General features: G+C 57.7%; 1 protein-coding gene across 8 annotated transcripts; it reads right to left on the bottom strand.

The window, feature by feature from the left end:
• Positions 1 to 857: 857 nt before the first annotated feature.
• Positions 858 to 25,698, bottom strand: UNK (unk zinc finger). 8 transcript variants are annotated; one of them, XM_045572334.1, is made up of 17 exons: positions 24,820 to 25,158; positions 21,399 to 21,650; positions 12,762 to 12,971; positions 12,313 to 12,489; positions 12,058 to 12,188; positions 11,480 to 11,615; positions 11,012 to 11,129; positions 10,133 to 10,217; positions 9,535 to 9,677; positions 8,797 to 8,997; positions 8,381 to 8,446; positions 7,814 to 7,988; positions 7,043 to 7,144; positions 6,763 to 6,951; positions 3,487 to 3,668; positions 2,844 to 3,101; positions 858 to 2,253 (listed from the first exon to the last, which is right to left on the bottom strand). In XM_045572334.1, exons 2-17 carry the CDS (start codon positions 21,461 to 21,463, stop codon positions 2,098 to 2,100), a joined length of 2,394 nt encoding a protein of 797 aa, XP_045428290.1. In that variant the 5' UTR covers positions 21,464 to 21,650; positions 24,820 to 25,158; the 3' UTR covers positions 858 to 2,097. The 8 variants fall into 8 exon arrangements, with proteins under 8 accessions (XP_045428290.1, XP_036268411.1, XP_036268415.1 ...); XM_036412518.2 differs by lacking the exon at positions 24,820 to 25,158 and adding an exon at positions 22,668 to 22,689; XM_036412522.2 differs by lacking the exons at positions 21,399 to 21,650; positions 24,820 to 25,158 and adding an exon at positions 25,225 to 25,698.
• Between the last annotated feature and the right edge of the window lie 800 nt (positions 25,699 to 26,498).

The raw sequence follows: 26,498 nt of genomic DNA, 5'->3' as shown, positions 1-26,498 counted from the left end.
TGTCAGGTCATGCAAACCTGCCCAGCCTGCAAGACACCTTGGGCTGCCCCCACCCTGCTGCCCCATCTTACAGGCAGGGAGTAAGGTGGGGGTTACTGATGCAGGAGCAGATGCGGGGCAACTGGCACTACTGGTATTTGGGCCAAGAGCTTTGAACAGAACTTGTCTGTGGCCGCTGCCAGCACCGGGGCTGGGACTCCAGGGGCACCGAGAGCGGGCAGCCTCCAGGGCACAGTGGCCTCCGTGCTGGCAGTCACGTGTGCTGGGAGTCAGGCCTGAGGCCGGTTGTCCTAGCTGCGTGGCCTTAGTCAGGTCACCCTCTGAGCTGGTCCGAGATGGCTCCATCGCCCTCTTCAGCTTGGAACTTCTGAGGCCACAGAGTAGCCCCTTAGCTGTTTGCTCACACCATCCAACAGGCCAGCTGAGAGCAGGGGAGGGAGGATGTGGCTCGAAGGCTGGGACCCTCAGCCCTTGGACAGGACATCTCTGGGCCCGCCTTTCTCCTGTTTCTATGAGAAGCCCCTAGGGCCCTGCCGTCCTTCGGAAGCAAACAAGCCGGTGGCAGCTGTCCATCGAGCTGGAGGAGCATCGCAGGGCCAGGCGGTCTGTCTGGGCTCAGGGTCCCCACAGCCGCCAGAGGCCGGGCTCAGAGACTACGGGCCTGGGAGCCCTTGGGCCTCGGCAGGCGTCCAGCCTCAGCTCCGGTGGGGCACAAGCTGCTTCCCCAGCCGGGCAGAGCTCCCGCCCAGGAGGGGCCGGGCCGGGCAGGCACAGCTGAGCTGAACTGGCCCAACCCTGGTCCAGAGGCCCTCACCTGGGACCCCACTGCCCTCGCGCATGCAAACAAGCTACCATTTCAAGTTCATATTTTATTTCCAAAGGTTTGGAGCTTTGTTGATTTTTGCATTTTTTGTAAAAAAGAAAGTTTTCACTTAATTCATTGAAAGCCCTTTGGTGCTGAGCACAGGGGGGTGGGGCCAGGGCCTCGCGGCGCCCTCGCTCCCACCCGGCACCCAGCGCAGGCAGCGGGCGGCTGCCGTCCGCCCCCGCCCCGCCCCGCCCCGCCGCGTCTGTCTGTACAGAGCAATTTAAAATGGAGCTAAGACACACTATACACGGACAGGCACGCACACACATGCACACGGGCGTCCTGCCGAGTGGCAGGACGTCAGCTGCACTCGGAGAGCACCAAGGAATGCATCGGAGCCCCTCCTGGCGGAGGGAGGGCGGGGCCTGGGCCCCTGGTCCAGTCCGCAGCTCCTCCCAATGGCCCTGCTAGCTGTCGGAGGGAGAGGGCGGAGGGTGTGGGCCAGGCAGTGCCAGGAAGGGGGACAGCTGAAGGCAGCAGGGGGTGACGGGGGGGGGGGGGGCAGTGCCAGCCTGGTAGGTGGCCATGGGGCCAGGTAGGCTGCTCTGGGAACCGGAGAGGGCTGAGGCAGACCTGCCTCAGGAACCTGAGGGGTCCAACTCCCGGGCCTTGACCCTCGTGGGCTTCAAGGGCCTGGGGTTGGGCGCAGGGCTACTTGGCCCTGCCAGCCCCGAACTATTTGCATCTGGTAAACCAGCAGCCAGGCTGCCTGGACCCCAGCACTCCCTCAGGCCCGCAGCCGGAAGCAGGTCTGCCCGGGCCTCCGAGCCCCTGGCCCTGGCCTAGAAGGGGGAACAGGGCCTGCCCTGAGGCCTCCCTCTCCCCTGCGCCCCTTCCAGCTTCCACCTCCCTGCTCAGGCCCCAGAAGTTAAAAATAGTTAGTCCTACATATAAAAGAGACAGGAAGGGGCTCTGACTCCCTGCCGCAGGCGGTGGGAGCAGAGGGAGGGGAAGGGGGGAGCGGGCAGGGGAGGACTGCAAAATAGTTTCTTCTTTAAAAAGTGCTTGGTAAGTCTGTTTAAAGTGTGTGTCTATATCTACACACAGATATACACACAGACACTGTCACACTGGTCGCCCACGCATACCTGCACACGCACGGAGATGTATACATATACATAATCATATACATATACATACATACATACATACATACATATATATATATATATACTTTAAAAAGTCCTAGGTGGGAAGATGTGAGCCAGGCCGGGGCCGGGCCTGCAGCGTCACGACTGGAGGGCATGGGCCCGGCCTGGCTGGCAGACGGGGCACTCGCTGCCCTCGGCACACAGCTCGCACAGCACGGCGTGTTGGCACGGCAGCACTGCTCGGTTCTGCTCCTGACACTTAAGGCATTTCACCGACTGCATGTGGAACACGGCCTGCGGGGACAGCGGCATCCGGTCACCCGCCTGGCCTCGGGTCTGACAGGTTCCCTAGCCCTCACTGCGGCCCCTCTGGAGGAGGAAACTGAGGCATGTGTGCACGGTCAGGCATTCGCATCACCTCCTCTGTGATGTGAATGCCTGATGGGGGGGAGGCAGAGCCTGGGGGAGGCGGCCCTGGGTCCCCAAACGAGAGCAGTGGGGCCCGGAAAGGGCGGACAGCCCGCAGGTGCGTGGCCACCTGAGTTTGTGCTGTTCTCCAGGACAACCCCCGCCCCCCACTCTGTCCTCTGTGCGCCTGCGGGATGCAGCCAGGGCAGCCCTGGGACCTCCCCATTCTGGAACATCATCTGGTTCGTGCAGAGCTCAGAGAAGCCATCAGGAAGTGACTCAGGCCAGCGCCTGCCCCCAAAAGTGCTGGCATGGGCATGGACCCAACTCCTGCTTGCTCCCTCCGCAGTGAGACGTTCCCTCCCTGGCTCCCCTCCAGCAGGATGGCACCCCTGGCGCAGTGAGGACCCCCCAGCGCCCAAACACTGGCTGTGGCCTCTTCTACCCCCACCCAGTGTTCCCTGACCTGGGCTGACCTTGTCCACTTGCTCTAGGCGGGCCCGCAGCTGCTTCTGGAGGGAGTAGAGGGTGGAGAGCGAGAGGGCCTCCAGGTCGGAGAAGGCGGGCAGGGCCTGCGGGTCGGGCCCCGAGTGCAGCCGCTCTAGCTCCTCCCGCAGCTTCTGCACCTGCACCTCCAACGCGTCCCGCTGCTCCCGGGCCAACTCACACTCGGCGCCTGCCGCGCTGGCCCGCTCACCGGCCTCCTCCGCCTCCTTCTTCCAGGCATCGCAAGCCTGTGGGCCAAACACGCGCACCCGGTCACGGCGGCCCTGCCCTCTGGCCCCTGGGAGCCTGTATGAGCCTCTGTGGCTGCGGGGCCAGCTGTCTGGGGAGGGGACAGGGAGGAAGCTGACGCTGCCCGCAGAGAAGGGAGGGTCAGGCCGGCAGGAGGGCCCCCGTGGGCAGGGAAGAGGGCTGGGCCCAGAACTGCTGCCTCGGACAGAGGCCCCTCTCAGAACCTAGAACCTGGGCGTGAGCCCGGGAGTCGGGGCTGCTTAGGAGGCAAGTGGTGCTGGGCCCGAGCACGTGAACAGCCCGGAGCTCTGGTCTGGGCCCGGCCGCCAGGCTCCTGTCCTCCAGGCTCCGGCCCCTCAGCCCCGGCCCTGTGAGGGGCCGTACCTGCTTGGCCTGCTTCCAGGACTCCTCCCACTGCTTGATGGTGCCGTTCGCTTCCTCCAGCTCCTGCCGAAGCCGGGCCAGCTCAGCGGCCCCCGGTCCTGACAGGAAGGCAGGGGATGTGCCTGGGGAGAAGCTTCCAGAGGCAAAGTGCTCCCAGATGTTGCTGTTCATGCCATTCAGACCTGTCCCAGGCGGGGAGAAGTTGAGCGCTCCAGAGGCCCCCGGCCTGCCAGGGCTCCTCAATGCCAGGCTGGAGTCTGGCGGGCACCAGTAGGTGCTGCAGTTGAGTCAGACCTCCTGTGATGCCAATGCTACTTATCAGCTGCCACTTCAATTGTGAGCCTCAGCACTCTCACCTGTAGGATGGGTGCCTCGGCCTGGGGAGCGCAGTAGGGGGAGCAACCTGTGAAGGTGCCCATTTGTGGCTGTCACTTCAGGCTACAGGGGGTGGGCCTCACGCACCCAGGGTGAGGGCGGGAGGGCGTCAGGGGAGAGGACAGACCAGGCCTCCGGTGACGCAGAGCTGTGAGCAGGAAGAGCCGGGCCAGGCCAACCCGCTTTACGGCAGTAAGTGGAGGCCAGGACACGGGCTGCTTAACTCCCACGGCCTCCTGTCCAGTCTGCCAGGGGCACACTCACGCTCCCCGCCCACTTTGTGACACTGTGCCTGCTCTGGGGCCCTCGGGGCAGCCCCCGCTTCCAGAGCAGGGCCCGGCGCTCCCTGGGGCCTCACCCTGCCCATTATTCTAGGACTCCTTTCTTGCCTCCTTTCCCACTAACCCGGCCGGGGTTTCTGGAACCAAATGGACTAAGACAGAGTTCTCCCAGCAACACCAGCGCTCCCGCCACATGAGGCCGAGCTGTCCGAGGCGGGGACCGGCCCCACCGCCTGACACATCCCAGCGGCAGCGCGCCCGCCTCTCCACATGGCGCACGGCTCTCGGAGGGCAGCCACTCCGCGGAGAGGGCCGGCCCTCTTTTACAAATATTTTATGTATTTAATTCTTTCCCATCGCCACTCATCTCCCCTCCCCTTCCCCTCGCCCCGCTTCCTCCCCGCAGAGCGCCACCTGACCTCTGGGTGAGGTTCCTCTCTTATCCTGAATCCCAGCCCAGCCTGACTCCACACAACCGCTCCGAGTGTGACCTCATGCCGTCCCCGCCTCCCCCAGGGCCACGGCGCCAGGCCAGCCGGGGCTGTCAGCTCACACTGCCTATAACCGCTCAGGGACCGCCCGGGGAAGGAAGGAAGGGATGAGGCCAGTGAGCGAGCTGCTGGCCTTCAGACAGGGGACAAGCCGGACACAGGAGGCTGAGCATCGAGGCTGATGGTGTCAGCACGGAACAGACACCTAACGGCAGGTGCTCGGGGAGGCAGCACAGCGCGGCATGCGGTCAGCGGACAGGAATGACTCCGGGCGCCGGCGGACATGGGCGCCTTGTGAAGTGGGACTGTCAGCCACGAGGCTCACACCGACACCAGCACCAAGTAACAGACAGTCAACCGACTGAAAAATAAACAAACTAGCAGACTGAAAAGGTGCCGCCCTGACCTCTCAGTGAGGGCAGGTCAGAGTTCGGGCCCAGCACCCTCCGGGAGCGGTTCTCACCCTGAAGAGCTGGGGCGGGGGGAGACCAGGGAGAGGCAGCAGGTTGGTCTCTGCTCGTCACTGTCTGGCTGTTACCGCGGTGAATATTCGTGTTCCTACACGTGGCTGGTAGCGGAGCCACAGGTCTGCACTATGCCTGGCCCTGCAGCCAGAAGCCCCGGTCCGGCCAATGCCTTCGGGCCTGGAGCAGGGTCTCCCTGGTGCCCACCAGGAAAGCCACGCTGAGCCAGGGCTGAGCTGGCCAGACTCTCCCTTGGCCTCCGGGGTCAGGCAGCTGTGACGGGCTGCTGGGAGCCTCCGGGGTCAGGCAGCTGTGACGGGCTGCTGGGAGCCTCCTGGGGCAGGTGGCTGTGACGGGCTGCTGGGAGCCTCCGGGGTCAGGCAGCTGTGACGGGCTGCTGGGAGCCTCCTGGGGCAGGTGGCTGTGACGGGCTGCTGGGAGCCTCTGGGGTCAGGCAGCTGTGACGGGCTGCTGGGAGCCTCCTGGGGCAGGTGGCTGTGACGGGCTGCTGGGAGCCTCCGGGGTCAGGCGGCTGTGACGGGCTGCTGGGAGCCTCCTGGGGCAGGTGGCTGTGAGCTGCCCCCGGAGGCCCGGCTGCCTGGGCAGAACTGCCACCCTGACATGAGGAGAGCAGGCCCTGGCGGCTGAGCTGCCGCTCACTGCGCCCTGGCCCGTGCCTCACACTTCCTCAGGCCTCACCACCTCCGTGAGCTGGGTGCTGCCACTATGTCCATTTTACAGCGCAAGAAACAAGGCAGAGACTAAGTCACCTGTCCAGGCCGCACAGCTAAGGGAGGCGTGGGGCGGGCCTGAGGCCCCTCCCAGCCCGGAGCCCTGCTCTAACCTCCCCTCCACACCGTCTCCGGCCTGGACAGAGGCGAGGGCGCTTCCCCGAGCGCAGTGCTGCCCCCGGCCCCCTTACCCAGAGGCCCCCTCTTACCCAGAGGCCCCCTTACCCAGGGGCCCCCCTTACCCAGAGGCCCCCCTTACCCAGAGGCCCCTCTTACCCAGAGGCCCCCCCTTACCCAGAGGCCCCCCCTTACCCAGAGGCCCCCCTTACCCAGAGGCCCCCCTTACCCAGAGGCCCCTCTTACCCAGAGGCCCCTCTTACCCAGAGGCCCCCTCTTACCCATAGGCCCCCTCTTACCCAGAGGCCCCCCTTACCCAGAGGCCCCCCCTTACCCAGAGGCCCCCCCTTACCCAGAGGCCCCCCTTACCCAGAGGCCCCTCTTACCCAGAGGCCCCCTCTTACCCAGAGGCCCCCCTTACCCATAGGCCCCCTCTTACCCAGAGGCCCCCTCTTACCCATAGGCCCCCTCTTACCCAGAGGCCCCCCTTACCCAGAGGCCCCCCCTTCCCCAGAGGCCCCCCTTACCCAGAGGCCCCCCTTACCCAGAGGCCCCTCTTACCCAGAGGCCCCTCTTACCCAGAAGCCCCTCTTACCCAGAGGCCCCCTCTTACCCAGAGGCCCCCTCTTACCCAGAAGCCCCTCTTACCCAGAGGCCCCTCTTACCCAGAGGCCCCCTTACCCAGAGGCCCCTCTTACCCAGAGGCCCCCTTACCCAGAGGCCCCTCTTACCCAGGGGCCCCCTTACCCAGAGGCCCCCCTTACCCAGAGGCCCCCTCTTACCCAGAGGCCCCCTCTTACCCAGAAGCCCCTCTTACCCAGAGAGCCGTGTGGAGCTGAGGTCCCCAGAAACGTGTTTTCTGACTGGCTCAGGTGGCCCTGGGGCTGCGGCAGGAAATGCGAGGAGAGGCTCACGGGAGGCGACGGGGAAGCTGAGTGGAAGGAGGCGGAGCTGCCCAGGGAGCCGGGGATGTTCACGGGCGCAGAGCTCTGCAGCAAGCTGCCGCCTGCGAGAGGCCGGAGGGCGGTGAGGGAGGGAAGCCAGGGGCCACGCCAAGCAGGGCTCTGCTCCCTCCCCCCGCCCCCGCAGCCCAGTACCGATGGTGACGCTGCCCGGGTGGGGCACGGCGCCGCTATCGAAAGTCTTCTCCAGGGCGGCCACCCCGAACTCGTTGAGGTCCAGGTCGTCCAGAGCAGACTCTAGGGGCAGCACGACCGGGGTCTGAGACTCCCAGCCTCCCGGGCACACGACCCCCGGTCCAGGCCTCGCCGCTGGAACCCACCTGCCCTTCACCACCTCCTCCCGCCCCCGCCTGGGGCTGGGCTGCTCCTGTCACTCGAGCCCTGACGCTGCCTGCCTGGCAAGCCCAGCTCCCCCGGCTCCTTTCTGAGCCTTCCTGGGCGCCCAGGGGGCTCCTGCTTCCGAGGTTGGGGTTCACACGTCTCCTCTCTGAGCTGCTGAGGGCAGCCTCGTCTCTGGGCCTCCCGACAAGTGCGCTCTGCCCTCTGCTGACCGGCAGGGGTGGGACAGCGGCCCTATGACATCTTTAGGTCTGGAACCCCCGCCTCTACACTAGGCCCGGCACCAAGGGCGCCCCTCAGTGACTGCTGAAGGGGAAGGGCACAAGGAAGCCACAGCGAGGGAGGGGCCTGCGGGACACGAGGAGACCACCTTGCCCGGGGAAGAGGCGGCGGGGCCCCAGGGCGGGCCCTGGCCGCCACCTTGGCTCGGCCTCCGCTTTGGCTCAAAGGCCGGGAGTGCTGCCCTCCGACCCCAGGCCGGGGTCTAAAGCCGATCTCACTCCAGAGACCGAGTGCCTCCGAGTCCAGACCCAGGCCTGGACTTGGCAACAGAAATGGCCTAATTACCTATGACCGACTCTACCGTGTCACTGGTGGGGTAGAAGGGCAGAGCGTTTGCATTCATGCCAGGGATGCTGCTGGCGCCCGCGGGGCTGGGGGGAGTAGCTGCCAGGCTGGAGGTGATGCTAGAAGAGATGCTTGAGGTCAGGGGGCTGCCCACGGGGAGGATGCCCAGCATGTCCTGCAACGAGAGAGGGAGGAGGCGATGAGATGCCCGCCAGGAGGCCCTGGCGGGTGCTGGGGGGGGGGCAGAAGGAAATGGGTATCAGCCCCCATGCCCGGATGGGGCCCCACCCACAAAACACACAGTTGGAAGGTTGGAGGTTCCAGGGCCACTCACCCCTGAAGGGGGAGGGAGTGAGCCCAGTGCTGGCAGTGCTGTTTGCACTGACTGATGAGTGACTAGGAGTGAGAGGCTCGGGGGCCTGACCACCCTGTCTGCATTGGAGCTGGTGCCCCACCTCAGTCCTGCCCTCATTTGGGGGGAAAGCATGCCTCCCGCTCTCCGTAGCCTCCTGGGCTGTGGGCCTGGCCTGGCCACAGCGGCTGCCGGAAGGGGCTGAGCGTTGGTACCTGTTTGGGCTGAAGCAGAGGCTGCTCTTGACTCCTGGGCTCTAGGGAGTGGGCTTTTAACTTGGCCTGAGGAGGGTCAGAGAGCAGGCGGTGAGGTGGTGCCGTGGCTCACTGCGGCTGCGGACACACTGCCGCCTCCCCCTCCCCCCTCCCCGCTCTCCGCCACGCCTGCTCCCTCCCGGCCAGTGAGGGCAGCCACATCAGGGCAGCACAGGGCAGGGCCAGGCGGTTGTGGGTTCTGTGACCGGGTGGGTGCTCAGCTTCTCTAGCCTGCCCGTCTTCACTGTCAAACGGCCGGCCCTCCTCACAGCGCTCAGTCTGGGAGGCGGAGGAGGGGGCTTCCTAGCGGCGGGCCAGGCTGCCCCTCGGAGCGGAAGGCTTACCCCCCCACCCCCCCGCTGCCCCTCACCCCTTACCTGGCATTTAAAATTTTTCAGGAACTCGGCTCCCACCTGGTCTTCCCTCTCAAAGCCAGGAGCCTTCTTGTAGCTGCCGGGCGCCAGGCCAGGCTCCCCGGGGAAGACGATGCCCTCCAGGTTCGGGGGCTTCCTCACGGCGCCCGGTGGGGAGCCGCAGAGGTTGGACGGGCTGCCCAGGCTGCTGTTTCTACAGAGGAGCTGTGGGAGGAAGGGAGCGGCTGGTGGGCACAATGCAGGCCAGGACCCGGCCTGCCCTCCCCCTGCCAACGGGCACACCTCACCCAGCAGACCCAGAACCTCATGCAGGAACTGTGTGTGTGTGTGGGGGGGGCATGCGCTCTGGTGACAGGCTTTGTCCCTCTACCAGCACTACCCAGACTGACTAAGGCAGGTTCTGGGGACACAGCCCCACCCACCATCCACTTTTGACAGAAAATAACCCTGGCCAGTGTGGCTCAGTGGTTGAGCACTGACTTATGAACCAGGAGGTCCTGGTTAGATTCCCAGTCAGGACACAGGCCGAGGTTGAGGGCTGGATTCCCAGTGGGAGGCGTGCAGGAGGCAGCCGACCAATGATTCTCTCTCATCACTGATGTTTCTATTTCTCCTTTTCCCTTCCCCTCTGAAATCAATAAAAAAAATACATTACAAAAAGGGGGATGGGGGAAGTCCAAGGCCTCCTCCCCAAGCCCAGGCTGAGAGGCAGGTGCCCACCCACCCTGGACAGGCACGTACGGAGCTGAGGTCAGGGGCGTGTGGGCTGGAGGGGCTCACGGGCACCGAGTCTCCGGCAGCAGACGGCATGTACAGGACGGGACCCGGCTGCGCGGGGCTGGACACGGCGGAGGAAGTCTGCAGCTCGTCGCTGAGGGGCGGCTCTGCAAGACACGGGCAGGTGTCGGAGGCTGAGCCAGACACGCGCTGGGTCTCTCCCAGGACCCTGCGTCCCCGCCCGCAAAGGGAGGCTTCCTTCTCTCTGCCAACGGCGTGCACAGCGGCACTGGCAGCAAGTCTTCACAGCGAGGACGCGGTGAGAGCAGTCTCCATTGTGTGGATAAGGACACTGGGGCTCAGGGAGGCAGGGAAGGCCGGGGAACCGCGCGCCCCAACTGTAGGACCCTAGAGCCCAAGCCACGAATCAGACGCAAGGGAGCAGCGCTCTCCGAGGGGCAGCCCTGCTCTCGGCGGGAGGGCTGGGCGGGTCCCGCTCAGCTGGTGACGTAGTGCTGTCTGCCGCGCGGGCGGCTGCTGGCACCTGCCTGAGGGCCGGAGCCTGCGCAGGGTGCAGGAGGGGAGCGGGAGAGGACTCTGCCTCAGGGCGGGGGCAGCTTACGTTCTACGTGGGCGAAGGCGCAGAAGGGTCCTCGAGGACAGCTGCCCGCCTGCTGCATGTCGTTGCACTTGGTGGACTTGTAGATCTGCGGGGACAGCGCAGACAGGGGCGGTCAGGCGTGGCACACGCAGGCGCGGTGCAGTGGCATGGCGCGGCAGACTGCCATCCCCCCTCCCTCCCGCTCCACTCCCAGGTGTCTCCCTACCAACGTCCTGCTCACCCCGGAAGCAGACACTGCCACCGGCGCCCAGCCCCGCCCGCCCTCACAGGGTCTCCATGCTGCTCTCACTCAGGTCTTGGCGGGGCTGTGACCCCCGAACGTGCCCCTGGGCGCTAAGAGGGCCAAGCCTGCAGGCAGCGCCTGCTCGCCCGGGGCATCCTGTGGGGGGACCGCTGCTGGGCCTAACCTCCCCCGCTGCTGTCCGTAGCCACTTAGGTGGTCTGTCCAGGCATCTACCTCAGGTGCTGGGCTCCACGGAACCAGGGGAAGGGACAGCCTGTGCCTCTGTGTGCCTACCAGGACCGCGCACACTGATATGGCTCCGGCGGGCCATGGGGCCAGGGGCTGGGGAACATGCCTGGGAGGCTGCCGGCACGCAGGCTCACAGGCTCTGGTTTGGAACACAACTGTCCAGCGCTATCACACCCAGCACGGCCAGGGCGCAGGGCTCCGTGGGGGTGGGGGGCCTGGCGGGGGAACAGCCTGGGAGCGGAGGTGGTGGAGAGCGGCTGGAACAAGGGAAGATGCCCCTTCAGGCACTGCTGGTTGGAAGCCTGAGCTCTGATCCCTCTTCCTCCTCCGGACGGAGTCAGGTAGCCTCTGCCTGGCTTCCCGAGAGGCTGCGTGAGGCCGCCCGCCCGCCCAGGCACCCGGCCCACCTCGGGGTGGAACTGCTGCTCCGTGCGGGTGTGGCAGTACTGGCAGGCGTCTCCGTTCTCGCACTTGCCCGGGTCTCCCCACTCATCCCCATGCTTCACGTTTGGACATGGAGACGACCTGGTCCAGTGAGAGGGTGGGCACAGGGATGCCAGAGGGAGAGATCAGGATGTGAGGGATGCCAACTAGATCCCGCCCCAGCGACCAGAGGCAGGCTCTGCTCTGCCCAGCGCTGCCCGTCAGCCAGCTCCTCCCACCGAGCACTACGGGCCCAGGACAGCCAGCGCAGCCACCGCTCCCTCCATGGCTCAGCCCTACCCCCTGGATTAGAGCTGAAGGGCCTCGAGGGCCGGCCGCCAGATCCTCCTTTCATACTGGGAGGACCCAGGCGGGCTCCTGTCCTGCTATCCTGACCAGCCTTGTCCCTGGGCCCTGACCCCGGAGAGTGGAAGCCGCCTGCGGGGACGGACCTGTACTTGTGCTTGCGGGGGCCCCGCCGCCGGTCCTTGCTGTTGTGGTAGTAGGGGCAGGCGTAGCCCTGGCGGCACAGCCGCGGGGGCTTCTTGCACGGCTCCGTCTTGTAGTTCCCCAGCACGTACGCGGTCTCTGCACGGCCAGAGGCAGGGGTCAGGCGGGGGGGGGAAGCCACTGGAAGGTCCAGGAGCCACAGCTCCCGGGAGAGGTCTGAGCAGGGCCGCCTTTTCACAGGCCTCAGTGACACCGAGGTCAGCCAGGCCAGAGCCAGGAGGACGCTGCCCCTCTCCGGACAGGACGCGCACAGGGTGATAAGGGCGCCCGTGGTAGGTTGGAGGACACACGTACTTACATGCATGCACAAGAACGTGTGTGTGAAAGCCCCTGAGAAACCCGGGGTGCTCCTGGGATGATGGGAGCAGGGCAGGGCATGGCTGGGGAAGCTCCCAGCAGTGGCCCGGGCTGCTTGGCTGGCTGTAAGGGGGTGAGGGGCAGCCCTCGCTGCAGAGGCGGCGGGGAGCTGATCCTTTGGGCAGGAGCGGGGTGCGGACGCCTGTGTCGGGGCCACCTTTACCTTGCCACCGCGGCTCCTCGCCGAGGATCTTCTCTATCATGGTGTGGCTTGCAGCCCCAGCGGACTGACCCTCCAGGCTGCCCTCCACAGGGGCCTGGCCGTTCTGCAAGGCCTCCATGGCCTGGAGCTCCCTGGCAGGAGAGGAGACGGAAGGGCATGAGGGGCGGCCGCAGAGTGCCAGTCCTGCAACCCACGTGTGGTGCTCGCCGCGCCAGCAGCCAGGCCCCGCCCCGCCCACAGGCGGCGCCCAGCCACCTGATGTCATAGACCGGGGAGCGGAGGTCATGGGGCCCATGGGCGAACGCGCAGTGCAGGCCGTTCTTGGTGCAGTTGCCTTTTGAGTCCGTCTCGTGGATGCAGATTCCAGTCTTGTAGTAGCGCAGGTGGTACCTGCGCTCGGTGTCCCCGGTGGTCCTGTGCAGGAATGGACATCTGGAACACGGAAAGGAGGCCACTCAGCTGAGGCCCCTGAGCTGAGCTACGGTGTCCGCCCGCCCATGTAGCATCTCAGGAGGCGCCGGGCTCTGAGCGGACGAGACTGGTTTGTTCTGATGCGGCCTGGGGCGTGGCAGGAGAGAGGCCGGGCGGGGTTTCCTGCCAGTGGGAAAGGAGAGGGGCCTCCCCCAGGCCAGGCTGCAGCCCCGAGCCGGCGCTCAGACCGCCTGGCCAGGAGGGCACCTCTGAGGGCGGCCCCAGACACTCACTCGTCGCCCTCCGGGCAGAGGCCCGTGGCCTCGTCGTACTTGGTGCAGTAGACGTCGGGGCTGTAGTTGAACGTGCCGTCCCGGCGGCGGATGGAGCGGCGCCGGCGCTGGTTCACGAAGTGCCAGTGGAAGCAGGTGTAGGGCCGGTGCTGCGTGCATTTGTGCTGCACGAAGAGCGGGCACTGCTCTGTGCGGAACTCCTTCAGGTACCTGCGGGAGCCGTGGGCCGGGAGGAGCGTGAGGCCCTGGCCGCCAGCGAGAAGGCGCCATGTCCCCGGGGCCCAGCTCTGGCTGGCTTCACGGGGACGCCGGAAGAGGCCCACAGCGAAGGCTGGACCGGCCTGTGGACTCTCCCGGTGCCCAGGTCCTCAGCCGCCCGAGGGGTGGGAACAGGGACCTCAGGGCCCTCGGCAGTCAGCTGTCCGCCATGGCGACCAGGAAGGCTCCCCGTTCCCCACCCAAGGCTGCGAATGAGAGCATGAGCCTCCCCCGGACTCCCTGCAGCGCTGTCTGCGGCCAGGTCTGCCTGCCAATGCTGGAGGCCCCCCGGCCAGGAGCAGCCTGGCCAGGGCGCAGGCTGAGGGCCAGGGCTGAGGGCCAGGGAGGCTGCTGTTTGGAGCTGAGCGCCCAGGTCACAAGGCATCCCTCTCCGTTACTACTGCCCTGTCTACCCACCTCGTCCCAGAGACATTCCCAGCTCCGGCCAGGGGAGCGAGTGGGCAGCTCACGTCAGCAGCATCTGCAGAAAACCTCCCTCAGCCCTGCCTGTGGCTGACGATCATCTCACAAGTGTACCTGCTGCAGTGGGATTCACATTGGCTTCACCTCTCTCCTCTGCACGGAATAGCCAAGCCATGCCCGAAGCCCCTCCCCCACGCGCCACCCGGTGGAGGGCCCAGGCCCCCTCCCCTTACCCAGCACCCAGCCCGCCATCTGCTCACGCTGCGTGTCCAGGCGGAGCTCTCCTGGACTCCCCCGCCCCAAGGCAGGCGGGGCAGCCTGTGCTCGTCCCCTCAGGCCCTAACAAGCAGCTACCATTACTCCATAGAGCACTGCATGAGAGAGGAGGAGGATGCTTCTAGAAGGTGCAGAAGGGAGTGTGGAAGCTACAGCCAGGCTTAGAGCAGCACCTGGAGCTGCAGGACGCGGGGCACTTGCTGAAAGACGACAGACAACAGAAATAACTGTCTCAGAGAGGCCACAGAACACGCTGCAGTCCCCTGCGCTGCCACAGGGCGGAGCACTGGCCGGAGAGCCTTCCTCCTCCGCGTGGGAAGCATCGCGGCGCAGGGAACCTGGGACTCAGCATGGGGCAGGCGGTCCTGCTACAAGCCCCTCAGGAGGGCAGGGGCCCAAGGGCCTAGTCTAGGCAGCAGAGAGCCCCCTTCCCATCAGCTCTGATGAGATGAAGGAAGCGTCTAATCTGCTTAAGTCACTAAGGGAACTTACCACCCTCCCCCCACCCTCGCCACCTTGGGCTGATGGGCAACGCATCACAAGGCGAGGAGAACACCTGGAGAAATCACTGCATTTTCACGGACTGAAGTGAAATAGAAACGATCAGTGGAAATGCACGACTGTCTGTTAAGCTCCGACCCCTCTTTCCGTTTTAGAGGTTTGAAAGCACAGGACTGAAGAAACTGAACAGGCTGAGCCTCACAGATCAGTTCAGCCGGCTCCCAGGAAACCTGCCAGTGCTGGGGTCTCACCTTCCCCCCATCTTCCGAGGTCTGGGGCGGGCACCGGGCACCGGACTAAATTCTCCATCTCCCGGAACACAGCCGTGCTCAAGGGAAAAGCCAGTGCACCTACAGCTTCGCACTGAGAGGCGGCCGTGGCCAGCAGAGGAAGAACCCACTCAGGCCCGAACGGTACGATCCGCCAGGGAGAGCCATGACGCGGCCGGCGGAGCGGCTCCAGAGCGTGGAGGACACGCGACTGGTCAGAGCAGCGCCTTCATGCTTGCCCCACTGGAGGCTGGCTCTACACCAAAACCATCTCTCACTCCTTCCCAAACATCACGTTAATTATCCCAACAGAGGCTCCCTCATACATATAAAACATTGTATGGAAGCAACATGCCCACTGAAAGGGCAAATCACCCTTCACCCCACCACTAATAATGTTAGCCTTTTGGCAAATGTTCTCCAGCATTTTTATAGAGATAGCATTATTATGTATCATCATGCTAAACTGCTTTACAAACTATTGATACTTTCCTCTCAAAACTTTTCAAATAAAAAAAACAATACTTCCAATATTATAAACTGTCACTTAACCGAGTGCTCACCTACCCTCTGCATTTCCGGGTGAACTTCAAACCCCACTCCGCCTCACTGAACGGTCATCAGTGCGCCCTCCGGGAGGGGCAGGGAGACCATGAACACTGAACACGCGAAAGGCATGGGAGAGGCCCCACCATGTGAGTGGAGAGGCAACAGGGACCGAGCAATGGATGCCTGCACCTGCACCCAGCGCCGCTGCTTCCGGAACGTGCTGAGGCCTCACTGCTGCCAGCATCCGCTCCCCTCCCCACTAAATCCGCTCTAGGGCAGGGTCAGCACACTTCTTCTGTAAAGGACCAGATAGGTAATTTCAGACTCAGAGGGTCAAGACATCAAACTGAGGATAGTAAGTGGGTACTCATACAACAAGAGAGAAAACGAATTTCCACAAACTTTTTATTGATGATATTCAAAATATAATAATTGGCTACAATTTTTTTGTAATACAGTCTACTACTAAGAATGGACTTAGCAGGGGTATTTGCCAGGTTGAGGCTCCTTTCATTAAAATTACAAATGTTCATCCGGTAAGGGTAATTCTGTAATAACATCTTACATACTCCATCTTTGAAGGCGTGGTGTAAACTGCTCAGATGCACAGGTAAATGGATTCTGAATGTGTTCATACCAAGACGCAAGCTTGCTACTGGGACCGAGCTTGTGTTTGGAAATCACCTCCGTGTAAATCTGTGTTCCAGCGGGGATCTCACCTTTGGGGTGACCTCTGACAACAGTGTATGAGGCAGCTTGACAACTTCTGTGTCAAACAAACATGGGCTGTCGAAGTGACTTAACTGCAATACCAAGTTTGTGTATAAGTGATGATTTATTTCCTTGTGATTTTCGAGTGAATTCACTAAAAACATTATGAAGTCTGCAGCAAAAGCTAATTTCCAAAACCTTTCATTGTTCAATAGTAGTAGTTGAAAATGATTCTTCTCATTCAGAAAAATTTCAGTTATCAGCCCTGAACTCACAAAATTACAAGAAAACTTGACCACTGCTAAGCCATCAAGCTGTTGTGTAGTAGGGCGGGGCAGAGTATTCCACCTCTACTGCTGACAAAAATTAGAGGAACTGATGGATGGCAGTTAAGTCCACAAGCAGGAGTGAAGCTCAGCACTGATCTAATGGCTTGTTGACACCACAGCCAAAATGTTTCCGCTGGTGACCACCACAGTAACTGTCCGCTTCACACCGCACACCCTAAGCTTTGTAAACTTACGTGTGGAATCCTTATAGCAACCTCGAGCGACACTCGTCTATAATCGACTATTTTCCATATTCATATTAACCCCTACTGGCTACTTTCTCCCCCATACACACATATTCCTAGGGAAATTCAATCATATGAGTTCATCCTTAATGGCTTATCAAAGATTCTTCTTTTTTTTTTAATATATTTTATTATTTTGTACAGAGAGGAAGGGAGAGAGATAGAGAGCTAGAAACATCGATGAGAGAGAATCATCGACCAGCTGCCTCCTGCACACCCCCCACTGGGGATATGCCCGCAACGAAGGCACATGCCCCTGACCGGAATCGAACCTGGGACCCTTCAGTCCCCAAGCTGACGCTCCATCCATTGAGCCAAACCGGTCTCGGCAAATTCTTCATTTTTAAGTTTGAGAATACTTTTAACTTCAAGGGGAATGTTAGAGCAGATCAGTAAAATAAGAATACTATGCTCACAGCTTTTAATTTTTTTTTAAATATATATTTTATTGAATTTTTACAGAGAGGGAGAGGGATAGAGAGCTAGAAATGTCGATGAGAGAGAATCATCAACTAGCTGCATCCTGTACACCCACTACCGGGGATGTGTCCGCAACCAATGTACATGCCCTTGACCGGAATCGAACCCGGGACCTTTCAGTCCACAGGCCAACGCTCTATCTACTGAGCCAAACCGGTTTCGGCACAGCTTTTCTTGATAGGCCTAATAACAACCTTGGAACAGGCTGCTATATGCTGAATGTCCAGCAGTAGCTCTTAGCATTGCCCATCTTAAGTAGTTATGCTATGCTTCATTTTTTATTGGCGTACCATGTTTGATTTGTTCCTGATACCTTTGGAGTTTTTTTCTGAAAATGAAGCAGTAATGCAACATCAACTTATTAAAATACATTTTAATCCTTAAAAAAAAATAATACTAAATTATACAAGTGTGTGTTTGGTATATATAAACAAATATACATGCATCTTAAATATCTTAAAATCTGTTGAAAATCTTTTTGGTTTTGAAGAGCTTTAGGTAAATTACTACTAGTTGTAAATCCATTTTTGTAAGGACATACACAATGTTTTGACATCAAACATAATCCAGAAATGATATAATTTTGTAACAATAACCATACCAGTGGAAGTTGCCAAAAAATTACTTTTAAAAATCGAGGCCAAATAAAGCTGAAATTGGTGCCTGGCAAATATTTGGGCAGTTCAGACAAAGCGCTATAGAGCTTTGGCTTGCAAATCTTCTGAAGAGATCCTGGTTTAACATTCTCTCTGGCAGAAAAAGAAAGCAAATAAATTAAGTGTCTAGTGAATTCCTGAGCGTGTCTGAGCCTTTAAGGCAGGCTTTGATCCTGTAACTGGCTTTTGGCCAAAGAGCAGCTGTGGGTAAGGCCAGAATGAACCTCCTAAGTAACACACCACCCTAACACAGAATCAGGAACCGGCACAAGTGCGATGGGCACTCGGGTAAGCAAATGCTTCGGGCTGGGGAGCCCATGGAAATGACTTCACCCCCTCTTCACGGAGGAAGGTCCCGCACCTGGGAACCGTCCTGCCGAGCACTCAGGGGTCATGCTGCTGCAATGTTGACAGAATAGCCCTGTGTACCCCTGCTTCCTTCTCTCCATCACTGTCCCCTTGCCCTGAGGGTCCCAGAACTGGCCATCACTGCCCTGGAGAGTGAGGAGTATGAAGACCCTGGCCCCTTGTCCTGAGTCAGGGAGCACCTGCCCTGGGTTCCCAGTGTCCCATCACAGAAGGCCTGAGAACACCTTCAAGGTGATGAGCATTTTAGCACCACATTTAAATTAAATCCGTGTGATATCTTGCCCAGTGTTTTCTGTACAATGTAAGTCTTTGGCCCTGGGAGAGGGGTCCGTTCACAGCACAGGTCCGTGTGTGAGACAGGCAGTCTGATGGAGGCGGTGAAAGTGGGGACTGAGGTGACGATGGTTGCGGAGAGAGGTGTGTGCTCTGACCAGCCCGTGCCCCGTGCCCCGAAAGATCTCCTCGTGTGCATGTGGCCAAAGCAGGCATTCGATTATGGCCACGAAGGAGCCAGCATGCAAGTGAAAGCATGACCGTGGGCCTCGCTCCATTACTGGCAAGTACAGTCCTTACACGGCGCCAAGTGCCAAGCACCGTGTTAAGCACTTTCCATACAGTAACTCACCTAATCCTTAAGCACCAGGGACAGGCACTACGATGCCCTCCGGAACCTGACACACAGAGGAAGTCACGTGTCCAGTGTCCCACAGCCAAATGCAGAGCTGGGCTTCAAACCCAGGCAGTCTGGCCTTGGAGTCAGTATTTATTTATTTTTAATGTTTTCATTGGTTTTAGAGAGAGAGGGAGGGAGAGAAAAACGCCGATGAGAGAAAATGCTGATGAGATTGGCTACCTCTTACACCCCCTACTGGGGACTAAGCCCACAACCCAGGTATGTGCCCTGACCTGGAATCCAACTGTCGACCTCTCGGTGCATGGAACAAAACTCAACCAAATGAGCCACACCAGCCAGGGCTTAACTACGTTTTTCTTTTCTTTTTAAAAAAAATATATTTTATTGATTTTTTTACAGAGAGGAAGAGAGAGGGATAGAGAGCCAGAAACATCGATGAGAGAGAAGCATCGATCAGCTGCCTCCTGCACATCCCCCCACTGGGGATGCGATGCGCCCTCGACCTGAATCAAACCCAGGACCCTTCAGTCCGCAGGCCGACGCTCTATCCACTGAGCCAAACTGGTTTCGGCTTAAGTTCATTTTTCTTAACTGAGCTACAGGGAAAACAAGAGTAGCAGCAAATAAGCATAACTGACTCTGGAAACTGTTCAGAATATGTCAGGGAGGTTTGACAGGCCTTAATTACAATACCATGAAATAAGTCACTAAAAATAACAGAAATGTTAACATTAACATCTCTACTGATTATTTAATACTCACTTTATATACTCATTATAAAGGACTCTCAGTTCAATAGTAAAACTTAAGAGTGTTTTTTAAATACGAAAATACAAATACAGGTTTCTAATTTATATTATGTTTGGATAGATTCGACTTAGACAAATCTTAAAATGCCTAGCACCTCTTAGCAATAAAAGTGACATCAAAAAGATAGAGCAACGCTCTTACCAAAATCAGTAAAAGCTTACATAGGCTCTGAAACTATGGGGCAGTTTTGCCAATAGGCCAACATTTCATAGGAAGGTGGGAACATGGCCTTCCCCTCCTGTTAGCAGCCATTCTGTTAGGCCTTATGGTGGCCATATGGTGTTTTAAGTACTAATAGGAAACAAATGCGTCGACTTAAGAATACAAAAAGCAAACTGTGATATAAAGAGTAAGGAAAGGGAGGAAACATTTCAATAAGCTCAGGCATGACATGATGATGCTATCACAGGCCTCAGTATCTTCTTTAAATCTCAGATAAATTGAGCCACCAACAGCAAAGTCACTCCCAGAGAACGCTATGAGATTCTAAGTCGCTAGACTCCTTTCCATCTTCTCCTCCTCCTCAGCTCTTGATACTGCTGTCAAAGTCTACACACTGGCAAAGAAAAAAGGGGTGAAAGTTCAGGGATTTTATAGAGAAATAATTCAAAATCTGTTGTGATTATTTGAACTAAAATATTATAGCCCCACTATCACTTTTTTTTTTTACTGACATCATTTTAAATGCCTAAAACACATGGCCTGTCCTTAAATGCCCAGTAAACCAATCATCACAATTCCTGAAGAACAGACTCCATTACATTTTAGCAGAACAGCCACCTTCTCTTCTGCCTCCCACCCACTCTAGGAGATAAACACAATTCATTTTAAAGACACGGGGGAAATGCGCTTCCTTCTTAGAATGGCTGTCGGTTCAGAGGCAATTAAAAAACACTTTTTTTACAGTGAGGAAATTAATTTTACTTTCCAAGGGAGGAAAGGGCCGGTGTATTGCTAGTCGATCCAGGGCCAATTCAGAGACAATTTACAGCACAGCTGCCAACAAGGAGTCTCACACTTGCCAACTACTCACTTTTCATCTCCGAAGCATCTCCAAAGACTTACAACGTGTCACTCCCTAGCAGGGATGCGCCAGGACGAAGACAGTGAGGGGCAGGGCACCAAGGGGCTTCCACCACTGATGGCGCGGCCAGGCCGCGGGGCCATGTGCTCTGAGCCTCCTCACTAGTGGGGACTCACTCGCACTGATTTTTACAAACTCCTTTCTTAAAAACATTGAGATGGGATTCACACAACATAAAAATCACGTGAGTGTGCTTTTTAGTATATTTACCATGTTGTGTAAGCATCACAATTCCAGGACATTCCCGTCACCCCATAAATATCCCCTTTATCTATATAATCTATATAATAAAGGGCTGATATGCTAATTAGACTGAACAGCAGAACAACCATCTGGATGAAGCTGGGCCACAGACTGTGAGGGCCGGCTGAGTGGCTGAGGTGGCTGGGGCTGCGAGGGCCAAGCCCTCTTGCCTGAATTCTGTGCACTGAGCCTCTAGTCCATTTTAACATGCACTGACTTTCTCCACAGATATCTGTTGCCCAAGCAGGTATTTAAGATGCTTGGTTGGATGACTCTATGGAGTATCTAGACAGTAAGAAAACCATAAAGCTACACTGTCCACGATACTGAACCCGAACTCTTGGCAATCTGAACTTTTACCAATTGATTTAAGAACAGCAGAGAAAATGACATTCAACATTCATCCTTACGTAGCACATTAGTGTTCCCTAAATTCATCCAAGATGTTAGAAGGAGGGAAGATACTCTACAAGGATTAACATAGCTGTCCATAGTTGCAATTTCAAGATATAGAAGATGCATATGTGGGAAAATCTCTTTTAATAGCTAAATTAAAACAACAACAAACAAACATGATAATTAAGCAACTATTGCCCCACTTGGGAAAATAATCCCCAAACCAGGCCCCAGTGAAAGTAATAAAACCAGAGGGAGCCTCCCTTCCATCACCCTGGCCGTCGCTCCCAGTGAGAAAGCAGCCTCGGCAGCGGGCAGGAGCGCAGGTGGGCGCTCTGGCTGCCCCGGGGCTCTCGGCACCTCAGCGAGCCTGGCTCCTCAGACACGCAGGAAGGAGGCCTCACCTGCAGGCAGCGGGTGTTGAAAGCGGGAGGAAGGAGGTCCACGAGGGTGTCTTGCTTTTGTGCATTATCTGGGGTGCTATTTCCAGAGAGGAGCTCCTTTACAGAGTATGCCCAAGATGGATTTCTCTAAGTTGCTCTCAGAGGTGTCCAGCTGCCCTCACCAATAAGTCAGTCTTTGTAGGTTGACAGAAACCACCAGTCAAAGCAGATGCATATGGATTGTGGGGAAGCCTTCTTTAGTATCTAACATAGCTGGATTAAAACAAAAAAACTTAACCATTAAGCAAATCTTCACTTTAATCATTAGTTTAGATTATAGCAAATATCAACTAGGTACTAAGCTTGGGTCTACCACTAGCATGGATATTTAACACTTATTAATGGGGATTTTGTGGGTTTGAAGGCTGCAATGAGCTCTTAATTTTAGTTCTGTTAAGAAATTAGTTCTACGTGGGGGGGCATACGTGGGGAGGGGTTTGAGGTGGGAATGGGGGGATGAAGACAATTATGTGATATCATAATCAATAAAGAAATTTTTTAAAAAATTAGTTCTACTTGATAAGTAAACAAGATCCAGAAATATATGCCGGTAATTTCATTCATTCTTGCTGAAGTTGCTAAGCAACACTCGCAGTGACTCCTGCTGTGCAACAAGCTGTACCCTAGCCATGTATTTACCGCCTTATTGTTATTTGCGATAATGACTTAATATTATACATGTTCATTTCCCGGATTTTCTAAACCACAATCCCATGCAATCAAGTGAAGTTCACGACATTTATGTAATGTACAAACTAACAAATTTGCCTCAAAATAGTGATCTCCGGAAGCGCTGCTACATTGTCCTTGTTTACAGATGCCCGGGATAGTCCCAAGTTAAAAGGACACTTGGCTGAGCGCAGCTACAAAGTATTCACCCTCTGTACACCCACAGGAACTCCCCGGCGGCCGGAAAACTCCAAGGAGCTTCCCGGAGCCAGAGTTCCATTCCCTTAAACACGGGTTGTTAAGTTTGAGAATCAACTGCAGGTGAAAGAATCTCAAAATGACTTAATGTATTTGAGATTCTTATAGAGTCAAAACAACGATATAATTGTTATACAGTAAAAAGCCCAAGGTTAGCTACATTTGCAGATATATTTTGGAATGTAATTGCTCCAATAGTTCCCATTCTTAAATTGGTTTCATGAAACTTTTCTAATATAAATACTGATCTTGTTCTGAGTAAGCCTGGATGAAATTTAACCTTTGTGAAATAAGACACATTACCTAGGAAGAGGCCCCATGGCTCTTGCATTGGGAGAGTACTAACACGTGCACGTTATCACTGTAGGGTGCTAATCAGACCCTTGGAGCTGTTCAACAGAGGAAACCCTGATAGAACCATTTTCTAAAAGGGTCAGGTTCCTCATGTCTCACACAAGTGCGTGCTGAAAGGATTGTTTCAAAATTTCCCTTAAATCACGATTATTGAAGAGATTAAAAATATACCAACACAATAATTATCCTTCAATTATGAATAATTCCCTTGGTTTAAAAAGAGGAGGGCTCAAACTCTAGGACTTTGTGGATGGGCCAAGAATCAAGGGAAGAAGGCATACAGGAACGGAAACACACAGAAAGGCAGTAGGAGGCGTGGTGCTCAGTTTTAATGCAAATTTCTTCCAGGTTACTGCAAAGAGCATTGCATGTCACATAACCTCAAAGAATGCAGCTATAAAAAATACACATAATTAATGTACAGTAAAATTTTGACAGGTAAAAAACGTTAAAAAAAAAAAAAAGTCTATAGCTATCTGTTGACAGGATCCATACATGAACTAAGGCCCTATTCAGATTGAAACAAATTCTGGAAATTCATGCTGCAAGGGAGAATGAAAGATTGCTGGGCAGCTCAAAATCTTACAGCAAACACGGAAATCAAAATAAAATGTTCCTGTATCCTAACCCTAACCCCCCAAAACAACAAATGGGTTCATCTTAAAAAATAAAAATAATCATCAGAGCCAACAAGCGTATTGGTGTCATCACCTGTGCCCTCATGCTCCCTGCTCCTCAACCTGGGAAGACAAGAGAAGGAAGTTTTCCCAATCATCACAGCGCCTGAATGCCCAGAGATCTATAAAGGAAGACAGCGGACTTCTACCCCTGATTTTTGGGGATATAAACATAAACACACACACACACACACACACACACACACACACACATACACACACACGAACAGGTTACAGGAAATAAGAGAGATGGAAACAGCTACCTTCTCCAACCACCCAAACTTCCGTTTCCCCTACGACTGTCGATCTACACACCACGAGCCTAATCCTCTGCCCTCATCCCACACCAAGGGATGGAAAGGCAGATTTTCAACAAGCGAGGACCCGACCTGGACGTGAACACTGACCTCCACAGCCACTGACTGCTCCACCTGTCATCCCCGCAGCGATGGCCCAGCCCGTCTAACCTCCACTCCTCAGTCCCCTCAACGGCAACACAACCCGGGAGGAGGCCGCTGAACCCAGCCTCACGTGTCCCAACAGGTTCCGGGCATTTTACTGGAAAACGGGATCTGAGCAACCAGAGAGCATAAGGTTCCCATTTTGGGCGAAGTTTGCCGATGTCCACATCCAGCCCCCGGGGCTGGCTGACCGCAGCTTTCACCTGGCCAGTGTTCTCTGAGGGAGGGCTGACACTGGGAGGGCTGCAGAACAGCAGTGGGAAAGGACCAGAGCGCCACACCACTCAGGGCAGGGGCGGTTACCGTGAGTCCGCCTCGAGTCAAGACAGTGTCACATCATCGCCTCCGACAGCAGAGACCCTCACCCAAAGCCCGAAGGAGGCCCCCCGGGCCCAGGACCGCTTCCCAATGGGCCCGACTGGGGCCCCAGCTCCTCCTCGGAGTTCTCTCTCCTCCCACAGGTGCTTCCTGCTCTGCGTTCCGCAGCGGCTCCTAAGGGCCGAGCCGTTCGAGCCCCGCGTCCCACACCTGCACCGGCCCGGGGTCCCCTTGGGGTCCCCCCGAACGCGCACAGCGCGCAGGCGCCCGCGGGGACCCGGCGCTCCCAGGCCATTGGGGGGTGGGGGGACCGGAAACCAGCATTTTGCTTCACAGGAGGGGCCGCCTCTCTTCACCTTCCTCCCACAGCACCTAGCACTGAGGAGCCGCTCCTGTGCCTTCCACAGCCACAGGAGGAGGAAAGACAGGGACCGCCGCTCAGACACAAGCAGGAGCCCGTCTTTCTGGGCTCAGGCCGGGTCGGCGTGTGGGGCTTTCCCTCGGATGCGCCACATTTCGGTGGGGCCTGAGGACACACACACTCGAGACCCCATCACGCTCAGGGTCCCTGCCCTGTGAGGTCACCGGTGCAAGTGGAAGACATACGGGCCGTAGGGACACGAGGCGCCTGGGCTTCGTGCTAACCGTCACGCGCAGGCGGCGGCCGGGCCGGGCCGGCCCCTAAGGACGGCCTCCTGGTCGTGTCCCGCGCTGCTTATCGCCCCGCCAGCGCCGGGCGCTGTGGTTTACGGGCTGAGGAGCAGCGAGGCCTCGAAGGCCGGGCCTGCGGTGTGCGCGCTCCGCACCGCGAGCTCCCGCCTGCCCCACTCGGCGGCGGGGACCAGTTTCCCGCCCGCGGCCCGGCCGGAGCTCGGCGGCAGTTGGAGGCAGTTGGGACCGGCCCAAGCAGGTTGGAACCGGTCTGAGCCGGGCCGGAGGAGGAGGAAGGGGGGAGGGAGAGGCCGCCTCGCGCTCTCCCTGCGCGCGTGACTCACGCTGGCCGCTGACGTCAGGCGTGCGCGCGCGGCGGGGGGGGGGCGCTCTACGTACGTGTAGTGCTGCGGTTTCTCGGGCTGTGCCTGCAGCACCTGGGCGGTAGCGGCCGGGGGCGCCGAGGAAGCTGCGGAGCCGCCGGGCCCGGGGCCCTTCGACATGGTCCTGTCTTCCTGCCTCTTCGCCGCTCCCCTTTTATTATTCAGTCTGCGCGGTCCGCGCCGAGGACTCAGTGCGCCTGCGCCGCGCCACGAGAACGTGAAGACCCCCCGCGCGGCAGCAAGGGCTGCTGGGAGTTGTGGTCCTCGGTTCGGCTGGAATTTTACCGTCGGCCGAGGGTGGCTGCCAAAGGAACGGACCACAATACCCAGGGATCCTTGCAGGCGGTGTCCCGGATGCCGAGGGCCCGCGACTGCTTTTGGGAATTGCAGTCCGGCCGTGTTCCTCCTGAGCGCGGTTCCAGTTTCGTTGGGGTACTTTTCCTTGAAACTGGAGCCCCTGCGGTAGATGGGGCCCGGAGCTGGGGAGGCCCTGATGACTTCTGTGAAACAGTTTCGAGTGTAATTTTACTGCCAACAGTGTGACGATTACCTCGCCTCCAGACTTGGTGTACCGTGCGCTCCGTGCAGAGGCCGGCCCCTAGCAGAGCTTAAGAGTCTTGTGTTTGTGCTGCGGGAGCCTGGGCTGCACCGAAATCCTCGTTCCTGCAGCAGAACTGGGGGCGAGGCACGCAGGGAAGTCGCCTGCTGGAAGTCAGCTTGAGAAGCTTTGCTAAAGAGGAGCTCCCCGGCGCAATACTCCCTTCCCATGTCTTTGCTGGGGCGCTCCATAAACCGTTAGCAACCCTGAAACGCCACGATTTGGTTCTCTTCTCCACTCGACACCTGGCCTGACCAACTTGTTTCCAGTGCATTAGGGGCCAAGGACGAATTTAATCTCCGTCTAGAATAGTCTCGGGTACACCGGCAAGTTGCAGGAGCGTTGAGAAGCATTAGTGTCCACAGGAAGGGCCTGGGTTCCAGTAGTAGGAGGTGCGATGCATCTAATCCACTCCAGTTCGCTGCTCTGAAGTCAGCTGTTAGACTTGGGAAAATGTGTCTCCCCTCCCTGCTTCCCGCCAGCGGGGCTAAGATTTTCATTTTGTAAAAGAAGCCAGTTCCCCCAGATCTAGGCATTCGACTTTGTGGGCTTTACCAAGTTCCTCACAGATATTTTAACTCTCGTTAACTAATGATCATCTCATTAAAGACCACATTAGGCATAACCTTAGGAGTGAGGGAGTGAGGGGTGAATGGAATATTGTTTTAAAAATGACACATACTTGCCCATTG

This window comes from Pipistrellus kuhlii, unplaced genomic scaffold, assembly GCF_014108245.1.
Source record: "Pipistrellus kuhlii isolate mPipKuh1 unplaced genomic scaffold, mPipKuh1.p scaffold_m20_p_44, whole genome shotgun sequence".
NCBI lineage: Eukaryota > Metazoa > Chordata > Mammalia > Chiroptera > Vespertilionidae > Pipistrellus > Pipistrellus kuhlii.
Note: the sequence above shows the minus strand (reverse complement) of the source record. Positions and strands in the feature narration are given on the sequence as shown.